Source organism: Haliotis rufescens, unplaced genomic scaffold (assembly GCF_023055435.1).
Source record: "Haliotis rufescens isolate VD_foot unplaced genomic scaffold, xgHalRufe1.0.p SCAF_15, whole genome shotgun sequence".
NCBI classification, from domain to species: Eukaryota; Metazoa; Mollusca; class Gastropoda; order Lepetellida; family Haliotidae; genus Haliotis; species Haliotis rufescens.
This window is the reverse complement of record NW_025963835.1, coordinates 1,093,616-1,110,203: the sequence shown is the minus strand read 5'-3', so window position 1 is coordinate 1,110,203 and position 16,588 is coordinate 1,093,616. Positions and strand designations below refer to the sequence as shown.

General features: G+C 38.2%; 1 protein-coding gene and 2 long non-coding RNA genes across 3 annotated transcripts in view; all 3 read left to right on the top strand.

The window, feature by feature from the left end:
• LOC125380031 overlaps positions 1-16,588 on the top strand; it is a 68,638-nt gene that overhangs the window by 42,892 nt on the left and 9,158 nt on the right. The window contains exons 2-3 of the long non-coding RNA XR_007220990.1: positions 3,283-3,361; positions 7,568-7,704. This is a non-coding gene — a long non-coding RNA (uncharacterized LOC125380031). The remainder of the gene's footprint in view (positions 1-3,282; positions 3,362-7,567; positions 7,705-16,588) is intronic.
• On the top strand, positions 5,538-6,820 carry LOC125380030. Its single transcript, XM_048396015.1, has 3 exons — positions 5,538-5,783; positions 6,166-6,398; positions 6,593-6,820. The coding sequence occupies exons 2-3, from the start codon at positions 6,212-6,214 to the stop codon at positions 6,811-6,813; spliced, it is 408 nt and encodes a 135-aa protein (XP_048251972.1). The 5' UTR covers positions 5,538-5,783; positions 6,166-6,211; the 3' UTR covers positions 6,814-6,820.
• Positions 14,929-15,392, top strand: LOC124114034. Its single transcript, XR_006857838.1, has 2 exons — positions 14,929-15,082; positions 15,350-15,392. It is a non-coding gene; the product is annotated as an uncharacterized LOC124114034 (long non-coding RNA).

Genomic DNA, 16,588 nt, shown 5'->3' with positions numbered 1-16,588 from the left:
CGAGTGAACGCTTTAACCACTAGACTACCCGACCGCCCCTTTTTCTCAAAGAGTTGCATGACACCTCTTTTGAAATATTCATAGAAAGAGCAGGCTCAATTGAACCTCAAACTTAGTGACTTTTTTATAGTTCATATTCAGTACTATATGAACAATTGTTTTATTTCCCAGGTCAATGGATCAGTGTGTACTCTAAAAATCTTTCGCATACTAAAGCCCATGATCATACTTGGCAATGTCATATCTTTATATTGTCTACGAGTAAAATTTCTAGCTGTGGTTGTAAAACCATGGAAAGCATGGTCAATAACAGATTAGTTGACGATAAAACCTGACGAGCATGAATTTCCTAAATGTATCCGTTGTGACATAATGTTACTATCAAGCATGTTTGTATAGTGCAGATTCTATTATTTACAGATCACTATCCTAAAGCTGGAGTATTGTTGAGTGCGCCCTTAAACTAAAACAGACATGAAAACATATGGTATGACACAAGGGTTAGTAAGTAAAAAGCGTTTGCTTTGTTTCATTTCAGTTAACCCCTTCCTAATGCAAGGCAGTGGATTATCTTTTCAACATCTATAATATCAGAATCAATTTTAATATATTAACTGGAATAACAGTGATTGATGTTTCATTTGTTTTCTTTGATGTTTAACGCCCCCGTCAGCGATACTCAAATCTATATGATGGCGGTCTGTAAATGGTCAATCTACATCTGACATAACCCTGACCAATGCGCCGAACGCCGTGGGTATTCTCTGTCAGACATAATCCCCTATGTCCCATGTTTTCACACTCATCTATATGACAGCGGTCTGTAAACTGATCTTCTGGGCCAGACAATATAGTGATTGAACATCGATCCTAGTAAATAAGGATACGACGTCATGCAATGAACCATGTCACCTGGTCTGACCAACCTATCCGTTTGATATAATTTTCCTGCGAACAATGTATTGATGTGTCAACACTTTAGTCAACACCCATTGTATAAAACGGTCAATTCCTTATAGAAACTGGACGTATAACTAATACACTGCATAACCGAGGAAGTAAAGCTGTCCTGTAAGGTAAGATAGTATCTTTTTACCCCGCTATGAGAAATTTGTCATGTTCTCCAACACAGAAGTATCATTAGGTTCATATCGTTTTTCTCAGTCGATGGCGGTCTGTCATTGACCATGGTAGAATTGAGATTCTGGTAGATTCATGGTAGATTCTAAAATCTGAATCACAATAACATCTTAGTATTGGTATGATGAACAGCTTGCAAACTTTAGCCCCAAACTAGCATGTTATATGCACACTTATGTACCAACAAGCGGGCTAATACATGACATATGCAGTCAGTATACGTTAGTGCCGATTGTCTTTAGGAGTACATGTGACAGAACATATACGCGGAACACCTTGGGACTTCCCTGTTAGAATTAATCACCAGAGTCCCATGTTTGCTGTGACAGTCGACGAAAATGCTTCTGCCCAAGGCTACTTTTTCAAGGTATAATCATAGCGTCACCCCGTTTTGGACACGAGTTTTGTCCCTGGCAATAAAAACGCAATGTCCAATCAGATACCTCTTTGAATTTCGAATGGGGGCGGTCGGGTAGCCTAGTGGTTAAATAGTTCGCTCGTCACGCCAAAAAACCGGGTTCGATTCCCGACATGGGTACTATGTGTGAAGCCCATTTCTGGTGTCCCCCGCCGTGATATTGCTGGAATATTGCTAAAAGAGGCGTAAAACCTCATTCACTCACTTGTATTTCGAATGGTTTCACAAAGATGAATACCATAGCAGACGTCCTGGTCAGTCAGATAACGAAACTAATTGAGATTTCATTCCTGACACGCACAGAAGGACAGATTACCACAGTAAGTATATGTATTACTGCTGCATTGTGCTCTAAACATACCAGAGGCATACAGACCATCGAAACTACATGTACATCCTTGACAGTATTAAGGAGCACTGCACATCGCGTCAACATAAAAACGTTCATCGGGTGGTCGTCGAAAATAGTATTGCATCTCAGTGACTCCAACACGCAACCGTGTGGTGTAAACTTATCAATATTAAAGACAAGATTGATAGTGGGTTCAAAATGTTCACTTCGCCATGCTTATTTACAGACCGCCGTCATATAGCTGGAATATTGCTGAGGGCGGGGTTAAGAAACAAAGATAAAAAGAAAGAAAATGCATGTGTTGACCCCAATGCATCTTACCGGTGACACTTCCGGTTGGTCCATAGTAGACCGGTGTAAACTCAATATGTTCACATCTCCCCTTTTAAGTTGCATTTACTTGAACAGAATATCTATAACAAAACATATTCAAATCATTTTTTCAGCAACACTGAAATCTAAATTAAAGTTACTTAACACTTTTAGAGTCTTTTGTTGATTTTTTTACTAAGGCACTTTCAACAGTCCATATTCATATGAACACTTAAAACAGTCCATATATTTAACTTTCACATTAACACTTAAAACAATTCATATTTCTTCCTCCTTGGAAAAATGATTATGAACTACAGTGGAATAAGTCACAGCTTAACTTTAAAGTCATTTTTTCATATAATAATCAATAAAGTCATTTTGACTAAACAAACACATTTCTCACATATTTACAGTTTATAAGTCAAGTCGTTTTAGTGGCTTTACAAGACGATCTTACCCGTGGAGATTCCGGGATAGAATAGGTCTTCAGCAACCCATGCTTGCCGTAAAAGGTGACTAACGGGATCGGGTGGTCAGGCTCGCTGACTTGGTTGATGCATGTCATCGATCCCAATTGCATGGATCGATGCTCATGATATTAATCACTGGATTGTCTGGTCCAGACTCGATTATTTACAGACCGCCGTTATAAAGCAGGAATGTTGAGTGTGGCGTAAAACAACAAACAAACAAACCAAACAAGACGACCACTTGTTGTGACTTTAGGGTTGACTGGTTGTGAGGATCGTTGATGGTGTGGTGTTGGCAGCGGACGGAAAGGAGTCGTTGCTGCTGACGACGATGTTGCTGTGGCAACTGAGGTGGTTGGCTCTTGAATTGGACGGAGATGTGTTCCGTTACATCGATATTCTGTTCCTGCAGTTGTTACTACACTGAAGGATCTAGGGGATTCCAGTTTTGTTTTAACATTAGCTGGTGTCAATTGTTTAGTCTTTGGCACATAGATGCTTACTGGTTGTTTTGGCACAGGATTGGATGGCTCGTTTGATGCATGTTTATCGTATTGTTGTTTTTGTTGAATCTGTCTTTGTTCTAGTTGATCCCTGTTGCTGTAAGAGAGGGGTCTATCTCTGGTTTCACCGTCTGCCAAGGAGGAGAAGACAGAAGACGATAAGGTGGTATTATATTTGTTTTATTTAGATCTATTTTAGCTGCAGTGATGTATGGTTGAATTCCGATTCCAAGTGAAGGAATCAAGTTTGACAGATTTTAAAACAGGTTTTCATACTGAGGGTTGAAAAAGCAATGACGAGTCAAATCTGAGGCCCAGGAATTTGGCCTCCTCTACTACCTTGTAAGGAGTACCATCTAAAGATAATTCTGGGTCCTTTTGAGGTTTATATTTACGACAAAAGTAAATATAGTTTGTTTTGGATTTTGAAAATTTGAAGCTGTTTTCGTTCGCCCATTTTTGAATTTTGTTAAGATGGAGCAGTAGCTGTCTTTCTGTTGTATTCACATTCTTACCACGACAAGAAATGTTGAACCCGTCTACAATAAGTGAACAATCAGCACTATTGTTTAATATTTTAGTGAGACTATTAATTTTGATGCTGAAAAGTGTGACTGATAGTATGCTGCCTTAAGGGACGCCCTGATTTTGATCGAAATGATCAGACAGGGAAGAGCCCACTCGTACTTGAAACTGAGATATGAACTGAGGCAATCTGCCCTTCAATCCAAATTCATGCAAATGTTTTATAATACCATGTTTCCACAGTGTATCATATGCCTTCTCTAGATCGAACAAGTTTGATACAGTATGCTGTTTGTTGGCAATAGGATTTTTAATAAATGATTCTAAACGCACCAAATGGTCAATGGTACTGTTATTTCGGAAACCACACTGGATGTCACCGAGTAGGTTATTGGTCTCCACGTACCAGACTAATCGATTGTTGACCATGTTCTCCATGGTTTTACAAACGCAACTAGGTATTGACATTGCACGGTAGTTGGATGGATCTGTGTGATCCCGTCCAGTTTTTGGAAAAGGAATAATAATAGAATTGTGCCACGAAGAAGAGAAAAAATTCCGGTTGTCCATATTTCATCAAATATATTAAGTAACGTTTCCAAACATGAATCGGGCAAGTGTTTATATTTCAACCAAACCCGATATATAAATCGACAGAAAATACGAAAAATGCACTTTTTCATGACAAATTTTGTTTGGGTATTTTGTATTTGGATAATTGTAAGGGAAACTCAGAAACGAATACACCCAAGCACATGCGCGGGCATCAGACTTTCCACGATTTGCACGTGCTGGAAGTTCGCGATTAAAGTCGTACACGTCGGACGTCTTCTCATTTCTGTCAGCAGTACGATGCACGACAAGAAGGATGGAGAGAGAAGACGGCGATGATATTTTTGTGACTCAGTCGAGCGTTATTGAAATTGAGGAAAAGGATGATATTGACCCTGAGTTTCAGTTTAGATTTGGTGATCCTCTGGACAGCATGGACATTGATAAGGAACTCGAAATTTGTGTACCTAATTCGACAAGGCACAAAAGCGACTGGGCCCTTACGGTTTTCCAAAGATGGCAAGATGAGAGAAGACAAAGGGCTATGGATTGCAATTTGGATCTTCCGAGTGAATGTTAGACACAAAATATATTGGAAATGAAGCCTGAAAACATCGGTATAGCAATGAAATTTTTCTTATTCGAAGCACGAAAACAAGATGGAGGCCACTATCCATCACATACTATTTACGGCATATTCACTTCACTACAGTCGGCTATCAGAGCTATAAAGGTTCCCACATAAATATGTTTGAAGGCGAAGAGTTTGAAGACAGTCGAAGGTGTTTGGACGCCGTCATGAGGAAACGTTCTGCCGAGGGTTTGGGGGCAACATGCAGAAAGCCAACTGAGACCAATCACATGTGAGGAAGAGGAGCAGCTTTGGAAATCTGGGATGCTGGGGGACCAAACACCAAGACAACTGTTGGACTCAATTTTGTACCTTACAGGCAAGTTACATTTTTGTGTATTTGTCGTTGACGTAAGTGATACGAGTTTTACTTAAAAATATAAAATTGTGTAACGAAAGTGTAAATTGCACCTAATTTTACAGACCAGATTCTCACCATGAATGAAATTCAAATTGTAATGACCCGGATTGGATAGTTGATCCGTGAAATTCTGTACATTTAAACCGAAAAATCACAAGTCAAGATTAGAAACTATGTAAAACACTTTAATTCTTTTTAAGCTCTCCTTTATTTTCGTGTGTGTTGCAAGTACATAGAACGATTTTGACCCGGCCAGTAGTTTTTAAAAAAAGCAAACTGTTTGTCTTGACCTTGTAATTCAAATTATTTTAAGTAGTTCTGTAAAGCAAAGTTTCCATAATTAACATAATTACATTTCAAGTATATTTGTAGGTCTGCACTTCGCGCTGAGGGGAGGGAAGGAGCACAGGTCCTTGAGGATGTTCAGGAACCCCAAGTTACCGTGCGTGCCTACAAAAACTGAGAAAATCACGACCGCTGTTATGTACGACTGTTTGTGAAGTACAAGTCACTGTGGTGAGTATGATATACATTTGTATACACACTCAGTTCCCCTGTAACTGCAAGTACACAAAAATCTTAAACGAACTTTAGGCTTTCTTTAAAATCGATATTCAGGTGTGTATATATATATATATATATATATATATATATATATATATATGGCTTCAAAGATGGCGAAATTGGTCTATGGAAATATCATCTTTATTTTAAATTGTTTTCAAAAATCTAAACTCCAATTCAAATTGCGAAGTAGAATAATGTTATCTTTTAACACTTCGTGTTATTTTGATTGACCTTAAACAGGTAACCAGTTTAATCATTGATTAGACATCAAATGGAATATATTTTAGGTTGTATTATATTGTTGATGTTAGTATTTTTACTGTTTTTGTAGTGAAGACGGAAAGAATACTGACTACTTCTATTTCACTCCCCGAACCATGCTGAAGGATGGAAAATGGTACCTACAGACACCTGTTGGGCATAGCACGCTCCAAGCCACGGTCAAGCGCCTGTGCAAAGAAGCTGGTTTGGAAGGCACCAAGACAAACCACCCTCACAGAGCCACGGCTGCTACAAGGCTTTATCAAGCCAACGAAGATGAACAGATGATCTGCGAGATAACTGGTTAGCAAAAGGTTTTGCTTGTTCTTTTTAAAAAACTACAAAATTTAGTACACGAAAACGCCTACATTATGTCCCATGAATTCGTCATATTTTCCTGTTCTCGTATCTTCAGTGTTTCAGTAATGTGACATTAAGTCCACACTTTTTAAAACTCCATTTGTTACCAGTTTAAGAATATTCCTTTTTCCATGAAGGTCACAAGAGCGAAGCTGTGCGAAGCTACAAACGTACATCGGACGTACAGAAGGCTAACATGTCTGACATCCTGTCAAATGCACCTAAGCGACTTCAGTCGGAGACGGCGACAACTGCATCGGAAGGGACAACCGGGTGCGTGGTAACGGCAAAGACGGCGACAACCGAGTCGGTGAACAAGGACAAGGCAGATGTCGTGTTCAATGTTAAAATCTCGTAAATGTAACGATTGGTGTTTCAAGTGAATAATAAAATTTTGAAACTTGTTTTTTGGTACTTTATATATTGCTTTAATGCCCGGGAAATTATGTCTAATATCCCTTGGTCATTCTATAGAATATCCCTGGGATGAGGGACGTTTTATAGAATGTCCCTGGGATATTCTATAGAATAACCCGGAGAGTAGGGATATTCTATAGAATAACCGGGAGAGCAGGTTATCTTGAGAAAAGAATACCCTCAATAAACAATGACAAGCTGCCACTGGAGGTTTATATGCAGAGGTACTGTAAGTCCCCATGATCCCAAGCGAGGTGGCCTAGCTTTGGTTACTGGTGGCCTATAGCCCATGTTTTAAACTGCATGGTTATGCTCAAATATGTTTCATAAATTGTTTTTAAACATAGTATGCTCAAACATGTATCATAATGTGTTTTTAAACATAACTTTTGCATAAAGAGCTAAGTTGTGAATATATTAACTTGGTCTCGTCGCTATATGGCTGAAATAATGCCGATGTGATGTTGAATTTTAACTCATTCACCCCATGTTGCTGTCGTCAGATTAATTGCGTTGAAGGTGACCACTGCAGGGAAGTTGTTGAGTAGTGTCGCATGTGCAGGTAGTTTAGCATAGACAGGTGTTGTTCTGTAGGTAAGTAGTGCTAAGTAAGGATCTTCACCTGATATTTCTGACTTCTTCAACAGGTTCTTGACAAACTGTACCATTCTTTCATTGTGTCCGTTGCTTTGCAGGAAAAATGGCGAACTTGTTTGATGAGCGATTCCCCATTGTACGCAAAAAGTGGCGAACTCTCGACAACTGAACTGGGGTCTGTTGTCCGTGATGAGAATGGCTGGTACTCTATGTACTCTGCAAAGATTGACTTCAGGTACTGTATTACTGCTGCTGATGTGTGGCTCTCCAACTTCCTTGCTACCAGAAACGTGTTGTAATAATTTGATACAAGTAAGTATTGATTACCTTTATAGTCAAATAAGTCAGCTCGAATTTTCTGCCAGGGATATGACGGTATGTTATGAAGTTGTTCAGGAAAGAAGGTGGTTCCTTCGGCTGTTTCTTGGCAAACTGTTAACAGGTTCTGCATTCTGCTGTGAGCTGTTAGTTATCAGATGGGCCAAAATATTGAGTCTCTTGCTTTCAGTAGACACTTTTCTGTTCCATGTGTGTCACTATAGATCCCGGGTGTCCCTCATGGATCAGATTCGTTTGTTGTCAGAGTGAAGGCGGCATGAGGATGCGATGTCCTTTAAGTATTATTCAATTTTCTACACAAAATTTTCACTTTCACAATACGACCAATATTCTCTCAGACCTGGAGGACTTTCTGTGATATGTTCTGGACATCCATGAAAGATGATATCTTTGACGTGATTCAGCGTTCGATCTTTTTGTGTTCAAAATTGATCTCTTCAAGCTTTGACGGAGTCACAGGCAGTGTCTTGGTATCAATGTCAATCATAGGAGTCTCACTTGGACATGGTGCGAATCTTGACAATACATCTGCAACTACATTTTTCTTCCGGGGGTTGTAGGTAATGTCTGTCTCATACTTCGCTAGTCGTAGAAGTATTCTCTGTAAACGAGGGGATGCACTCTCAATCGTTTTCTTCCAAATACTTTCCAGTGGTTTGTGATCAGTCTCTTTTACCGTATGTCTTCCATAGATGTGGTGATTCAGTTTGTCTAACGCCAACATATTCACTAGAAGTTCTCTCTCGATATCTCAACATCTTTGAGTGACCTACTGGCATAGCACACTGGTTTTCCTTCAGTATCATCAGCTTTACCTGTTAGTCCATCGAGATGTCCAAATACATTATCCATCTTCTCCTGGAAAGTATCACTACTGAGAGAAAATCCAAACGGTAACCTCGTCCATCGATATTTTCCCCAGGGGGCGCTGATCGTGCAAAGCTTTCTGCTTTCATCATCAAGTTTTACTTGCCAGAAACCATTTCAGGCGTCCATAATAGTGAAATAAGTGGCGATGTCATCGACTATGATCTCGATCGCTTTGTACAGAGCTCGGATCGACACCTTTATGCAACCTCGAGGGACACGCCAACCTGAACTCGCTCACGACAGGTACACAAAGTTTGTCCATGGATCTGATACAAACCTGAGAGTTTTTGTATGTTTATTCTTATTTACAACACACTTACTTTCTGTGTTTGCTCTTATGCAAATTCTGCAAGAAAAGTTTCAATTTTCAAGATTATTCAGTGCTGAGAACTTATTTTGCGAAGCCTGTTGTGATGATGACCAGATTTGAGTGCAGTGTAACATCACGCTTCACCCAACAAGTCCGTGCATTTGATGCGCGATAACCCGCGCCGACAACATGGGGCCGACAACACTCGACCAGATACGTGACTCAATCCAGTCCGAACTCCGTCATGTGAAATGAAATGGCAGAACTAAAATCTGAAATTAGAACACTCAACGACAAATATTTGCATCTAGAAGGTGGGGTAACTGCAACAGAGACAGATGTTGACGTACTTAAGAAGAATAGTGGCATAATGTATGACGATATCGATGCTTTGACAGAAAAAGTAGACGTTATTCAGAACAGGTACAGTGACGTTGAGGATGAGCTTGACAAACTAGAAGCATACAGTAGACGTGACAATGTGATCTTTAACGGTATTCCAGAGTTTGAAAATGAAATGTCTTGAAAATCGGAAGATATTATTATCTCTCTCTTGAAGGAACATGTGAAAACAAAGATGTGGCAAAAGTGTGATATCAACAGCGCACACAGACTTGGGACTAAACGTCTAGACTCTACTAGACCCAGACCTCTTATCGCGAAATTCCAGGAATCCATTGATAAAATCTACACATTGAAAGCAAGACCATCATTTAAAGAACATGATTCAATATCGCAAACGACCTGACGATGAGACAACGCAGACGACTCAAAGAACTGGAGGGAACTGGTGTCGTGTCTATTACAAGCAGGGGAAACTCGTGACGGTTCCTGATACGCGTCCTTCCGTTTCCCGTCAGGATGTCCCCACAACACCAGCAAGAAACAGATCTGTACGTCATCTCCAACAACACGGTGTGAGAACTCTATCAAGTGAGAGAGGTGACAGATAGGATGGGGGCCAAGGCCAAATTTCAGATGGATCAAATAGCAACTACACCGGTGATTGTACGGACGCTTCTGTGAATCCATGCAGTGACGACGATGCGGTATTATCTTTGTTCGTGGAATGTAAACGGTCTTTATAGCAAGTACTCTTGATGAGGATTTCCTATCATATCTACGGACCTTTGATATATTCTGTCTCACTGAAACTTTTGTTGTTGATAGAATACCTGAACTTTGGATCGCAGGGTATAGCTTGTTTTATTCAAGTGCAATTAGTTTATCCAGCTCCGGACGTTCTTGTGGCGGGGTATGTGTCGGTATAAAACATGAACTTCTAAGACTATGTCATCCAATAGCTCTTTATGTTGACAACTTGTTGTGTTTAGACTCTCTCTCGGTTGTAAATAGATTTGGTCAACTTTTATTGAACGTTTGCAATGTTCTTAATCTGTGCATAGTTAATGGGCGTGTGAATGGGGATTTGCACGGAGAATTTACATTTGTAAGCCACCAGGTAAGTAGCGTTAATGTTTTTTTCATTTGTTCAGTTGATATCTTCCATCATATTTCCTCATTATGTATTGCTGAAAACCCCGTCTCTGACCATTTTCCTCTTGAATTATCTTGTCACATATAACCAACAAGTAACAGTCTTGACCAGTGTAGTGACCAGCCTCTGGTCAAATATGTTTGGAATGATTTTCACGAATCTCGTTACTTGGATAATCTTAAGAGCTGTCTTAATCTGACTGAATAGAACTTCTACATGTTGATATAGATAGGTCTTTGTCTAGCTTCGTAGACTATTTACTGAATTCCGCCAGCTGCATAAAGAAAGCCTTATGCTCTAAGAATGGCTACATGATTAACAGACGTTATAGCATTGAATGTATGCAGGCAAAACGTGCTACGAGGCGAGCACTACGGAAATTTAGAAGTAACAAGTCTGCTGATAACAGAAAGAGTTACTGTTCCTTAAGAAATCGATATCAGTACGAAATCAGGTTATATAAGAATAAGATACGACACAATAGAATTAGACAGCTATGTAATGCAATGGGTAATGCTAAGAAATTTTGGAAAGAGGTTCGATCCATTAACATGAGAAACATCCCTGCTTGTAGCATTTCAAAAGCTGAATGGGCAATTCATTTTAAAGAAGTATTTTCAACAAATGACGTATTTGATCATACGCTTTTTGATGACATATATGGTCCTATAAATGAAGATGATTTCTTTTCTGAAATAGATCGGGAAATCCTTGAATTTGATATTCAACGTCATGAAATACTGACAGCAATTCAGTCACTTAAAAAACGTAAATCCCCGGGATTGGATAATATTCTTGCTAAAATGCTGCAATCATCAAGGGAGATAATTTTGCCCTATCTTACAGAATTGTTTAATATGATTTTTCGTCCAGCCGTATTTCCAAGTTAGTGAAAGAAGGGCATTGTTATACCTATTCATAAGAAAGGAGATGCTAGCAATGCAGATATTTATAGAGGTATAACATTAAACAGTATTTTGGGGAAAATATTTTCGAGTATATTAAACAACAGACTAACGTTATTGGCCAATATGAGGGATAGAATTCCAGAATATCAGGCCGGGTTTAGAAAACACTATTCGACTACAGATCATATTTTTACATTAAATGCAATTATAGAAAAATATTTGATGAAACGTTGGAGAAAACTCTATGTAGCTTTTGTTGATTTCCGGAAGGCTTTTGATTCTGTGAATCATGATAAACTGTGGGTGTGCCTTAGAGTGCTGGATTACAGGGCAAAATGTACCTGATTCTTAATAGTATGTACTCTAATGTCAGGGTGTGTGCGCGCTGTAAAGGTGATTTCACTGACTTTTTTATTGTCCACTTGGCTTGAAACAAGGATGCATATTAAGTCCCATTCTATTTTCATTCTTTATTAACGAATTGTGTATAGAAATAATGAATAGTGGCAAACACGGGGTCCAATTATGTCCGGATATTTTAGAATTGTTCTTATTATTGTTTGCTGATGATGTTATTCTTATATCCCACTCGGTCTCAGGTCTTCAGAACCAATAAAACATTTTGACTGATTACACTAATGATTGGAAGTTAACTGTAAACTTAGAAAAGACAAACATAGTCGTTTTTAGAAGAGGTGGCCCATTAGCTTCAGTCGAAAAATGGTTATATAAGGGTTCGAGAGTTAAAGTTGTTAGTAAGTATAAATACCTAGGTGTTCTGTTTACCAACACTTTAAGTATGGGTAATCTTGTTCAGGATTTATCTGTAAGGGGTTAAAAAGCAATGGTCATGATATTGTCAACTCTATCTAAACTCCAGCCTTTATCCCCTAGTATATTCTTTAAATTGTTTGACACACAGATACAACCAATAATTGTGTATGGCTCTGAATTATGGGGTTTTAAACACTTTAAGACAACCGAAAAAGTACATCTTCTTGCTTGTAAAAAATTTTAATGATTGGTGTCAACTCCCCTAATAATATTGTTTACGGAGAGTGCGGTAGATATCCTTTGTACGTTAATTCATATATTCGTTGTATCAGATATTGGCTAAAAATACCTACTGTGCACAAACAGCGACTGCCAAGGAAAGCTTACAATATGTTATACAACTATGATAATCTGGGTTACAACACTTGGGCATCAAATATTCGGGGACTTTTGTTCCCAAATGGCTTTGGCTATGCTTGGATTTATCAAGGAGTTGGTAACACCTGTATGTTTGTAAATATGTTCAAAGAAAGAATTGTAAATACCTTTTATCAAACATGGATGTCGAATTTAAATTCCAGGTGAAGATATGATGTGTATTGATCATTCAAATCCTTACTGGAGCCTGAAAAATATTTAAGTGTTTTTTTGTAATTTAAATCTTCGTTCAACATTCACGCGTTTTCGTATGGGACTGAGTGATATTAGAGTAAATACCGGAAGAAGACATAATACGTTAAAATCTATGCGTTTGTGTCCATTTTGTGATATGGGTGTTGAGGACGAATTTCATGTACCTTTTATCTGTGAGTTTTACCAAGATATCCGAAACGTTTTATACCCGCTAAATACCTTAAACAGCAATGTACCACATCCCTTATATCACTTATGTCTAATCAATCTTCTGATGTAATCTACAGCCTAGCTCATTTCCTCCATCAAGCACTCAATATTCGTCAAGAACTTGTAAATACAAATGTCTCCTAGAATGCACATATGTTGAAAGTATGTATACATTGTATGTGTTGTATATAGGCCGGAGGCCTTTCATACAATAAACTTCTTTTCTTGACTGTTCTCATGTAGCACGGGCTTCTTAGGAGTGCTCTATTCGAGTCTCTCGGATCCAAACACATCCGTATCTTCCCATTGGCTCGTGTTGTCAGTACTGTAGAGCTGATCCACGATGCTGACGAGATCGGATAGCTGCTCTCTATACTGTTCATGCATGTGAACAGGAACTTTTCGTGCCAGATGTTGTACAGGTTGTACGTTTGGTTCGATAATGATATTCTGTGGTTCTCCTGAAAAGCATCCTACTCCAGTAAATACATCCTTGTTTTCTTCTATGAGATAATCTTAAGTCTGAGGGATGCTGCTTGCCTTTCACGTCATATAACTTCACAGGTTCCACAGGTTCAGATGATAGCGGGAATATTAGTTTCAACAATCCTAGTTCTTGGGCAGTTCTGTAACCTATTATCACTGTCCCATTTACATCAGCGACTTCTACCTTGATCTGTTCTGTCCGGTTGTGTCCTGGTATCATCCTGTGAATGTGACAGGTTCCAATATTCTCTACCGAAGTTCCTCAATAGGCCATCAGCTTCACTGTTGGCTTCTTCAAACAATCATTGTTCTTGGACAGCTTCTAGAATAAGGATGCTGGTAGGATATCACATTCTGCTCCCGAGTCGATCTTACACATGAATTTGTAGCGAGTGGAATCTTTCTTGGCTGTTAGTGATACGTCGAGGATTGATTTCTTGCAGTCCGAGTCTACTGTGTCGATGGATTCTTCAATCTCTGTTACTTCAATCAGGCCAAGGTACAGTTTATCTTCATCTTCTGATAGATCGTTTGCTTCTAATTCATGAACTTTCTAGTTGCTCTTGAATAATGACCAGTTCTTTTGCAGTGATAGCAATTAGCATTTCTCGCTGGGCACTTTGATCCTTCATAATGAACAAGTTGGCAGTTTCGACAAGTTACCGTTGTGTGGCAGATACATATTATTGTATTATATAGTTATGTAAATATTAGTTTAGAGTCATTTAAGTGTTGCATTGATATTTGTATAATGACAATTGCATTATGAATTGCAGGTGTATTATTTCTGATTTTAACTAATGAATGTATTTTGTTCTATCAACAGGTTTGGTCATTTTTGATACAGGCTATAATTATAAGGACACAGAAGGTTGAGTCTATTATTAGCTCTATAGTTAGTTTCATTCTAATATGATTAAGGGTAGATAGGTAGGGCTACCACATTATTACGTGGCCTGATTTAATGAACACCGATTGGATCATTCAAACTCTTGCCCTCTTTCCTAATTCAAAGCTGCACTTCACAGTCACTCTTTGCACCATCAGGATTGTAATACCATGGAGTCATAAACAAATGCAAATACCTCACAGGTTAGTTTAATCTCTTACATTGGTTTATGAGTGTGTACACTTTATATGTTATATTTGTATTGTGTGGATATAAATAAAACAAGTAAATTCAACTTTAATAATGGTAAATCTAACCTAAATGTAAATAACACTTCAGTCAGGTTTTAGTGCATTTCAGAGTATAGAATCAATACAAATAACTATCAAATAACTCATATAATTCATTCAGGTAATTATATTTTCCCTATGAGTGAATTGTTGCATGTTTGAGTGTTTGATTGACTGATTTCATATATGAGAGGAAGAATAGTGTATATGTGAATGTAAGTACGAATGTGGTTTTAGCCTAAGTTGTTTTGATGTTCCAGGTGTTGGTAATGATAATAGCTATGTTGATTTGTAGTTACTGTAGAATTAATGTTGCATATTGTTTACACGGATTTTAGGTACGCTTGGTATATCTGACTTGGCGGAGCTTGGTGAACGTCGTGTGCACCCTAGTGCCATACACCGGGTAGGAACTATGCTATTTTGCATCCCGTATGTTTATGTGATACTGAGTATCACATCTATTCTATTTGATATGCGTATTGCATTAAGACGTCTGTGTCATATTTAATTTGAAGATATTTTGAAGATATGAGTTAATCAAGGAGTTATCTCCCCTTGTTGTATTGTCATACGATCTGTCATTTGTTTCACCTAATTTGTGTAATGGACTGTTTTTAAGCCTCAGGTATATTGTATGACGCTGTATATATTGAATGATATATTGTTTCAGGGTGTGTTTAATTGACCGGGAATAAAACGTTCTCACCCCGTAACCAGTGTCTTGGACTTTTGATGTTGCCTCCACACTAAAATCGGTTACAAAATGGAGCCCCCAGTGAGGACCAGCATTCCATAGAAACAGCCAGTACAGCCAGCCAAGCCAGTATTGACTCCAGTCGAGTGATTGTTCATCCACATATATAATCGGTACTGTGAGGAATATTCTTGACACCATGTGACTGGTGCATGTGAATTGTGTTGTTGACATTCAAGAGACAGTTTATATGACTCCCATGAAGGACATGCTAGCTATGTAACTCTTCCATTATGATTTCGTACCCCGGGTATACCTTTGTTTAGATAATTCATTGCTGTAGCTTTTGTTTGTATTGTAAATTGTGCATTGCCGGCTTAACATGTTATGCTTATGTTGGTACCAACACTTAGTTATTAGATATTAGATAGCTTTCACCATATTAGAATAGATTTTGGACTTAAGTTTATTTCTTACTACCTACCCAAGCCAAGCAATAAAGATGTAATTATTTCTGTTATTTAGTTGTTTACTTGACATCATGTGTTTAATTTAGACATAGGTCATTTACATCCATCATAGTTAGATTATTTCTTTGTGTGGTTGATTGCGAGTAAGTGATTTAATTTGATTCTTCTTTACACCTTATACTTTGCTTACTTAAAATAATAATATTAAAAACAACGACATATATAGATATATATATCAAATATTGCAAATAAATAAACATTAAACCATTGTAAACTATTTTTAGTAAACATTTATATAGCAACCATATTATATAGGCAAATAACACTCCTATAACACTGCACTTTACTTTGCACTAGTATACCAATACTAACCCTATTCATATATTGCCGCTTTGGATTGTGTGTATTGGTTGGTGATTCATTTAGGCTCAACATTGGTTTAGTAGATGCTGTGATATTTAGTTCTGTTTAACTTTGTTTGTCTTTGTGAGATAACATACATAAGTTGATTATTGCCAATGAGCTAGGTGTTCACTTAGTCTGCTTCAGTCAAGTTTTGGGGTTTTGGTTTCGCTGCTTCCAGTCTGCTTCCTTCCTTCCTGCATCAAGGTTGGCCACTGATGAATTTATTAAATTGTTTCATTCCAGGTGTGACTCCGTTGGGCAACATTAATGCTACTTGTTTTCTTTCAGCTTCTGTCTTGCTGTTACCATAGTGCCACTAGTTGTTTTAGGTGTTCACTGG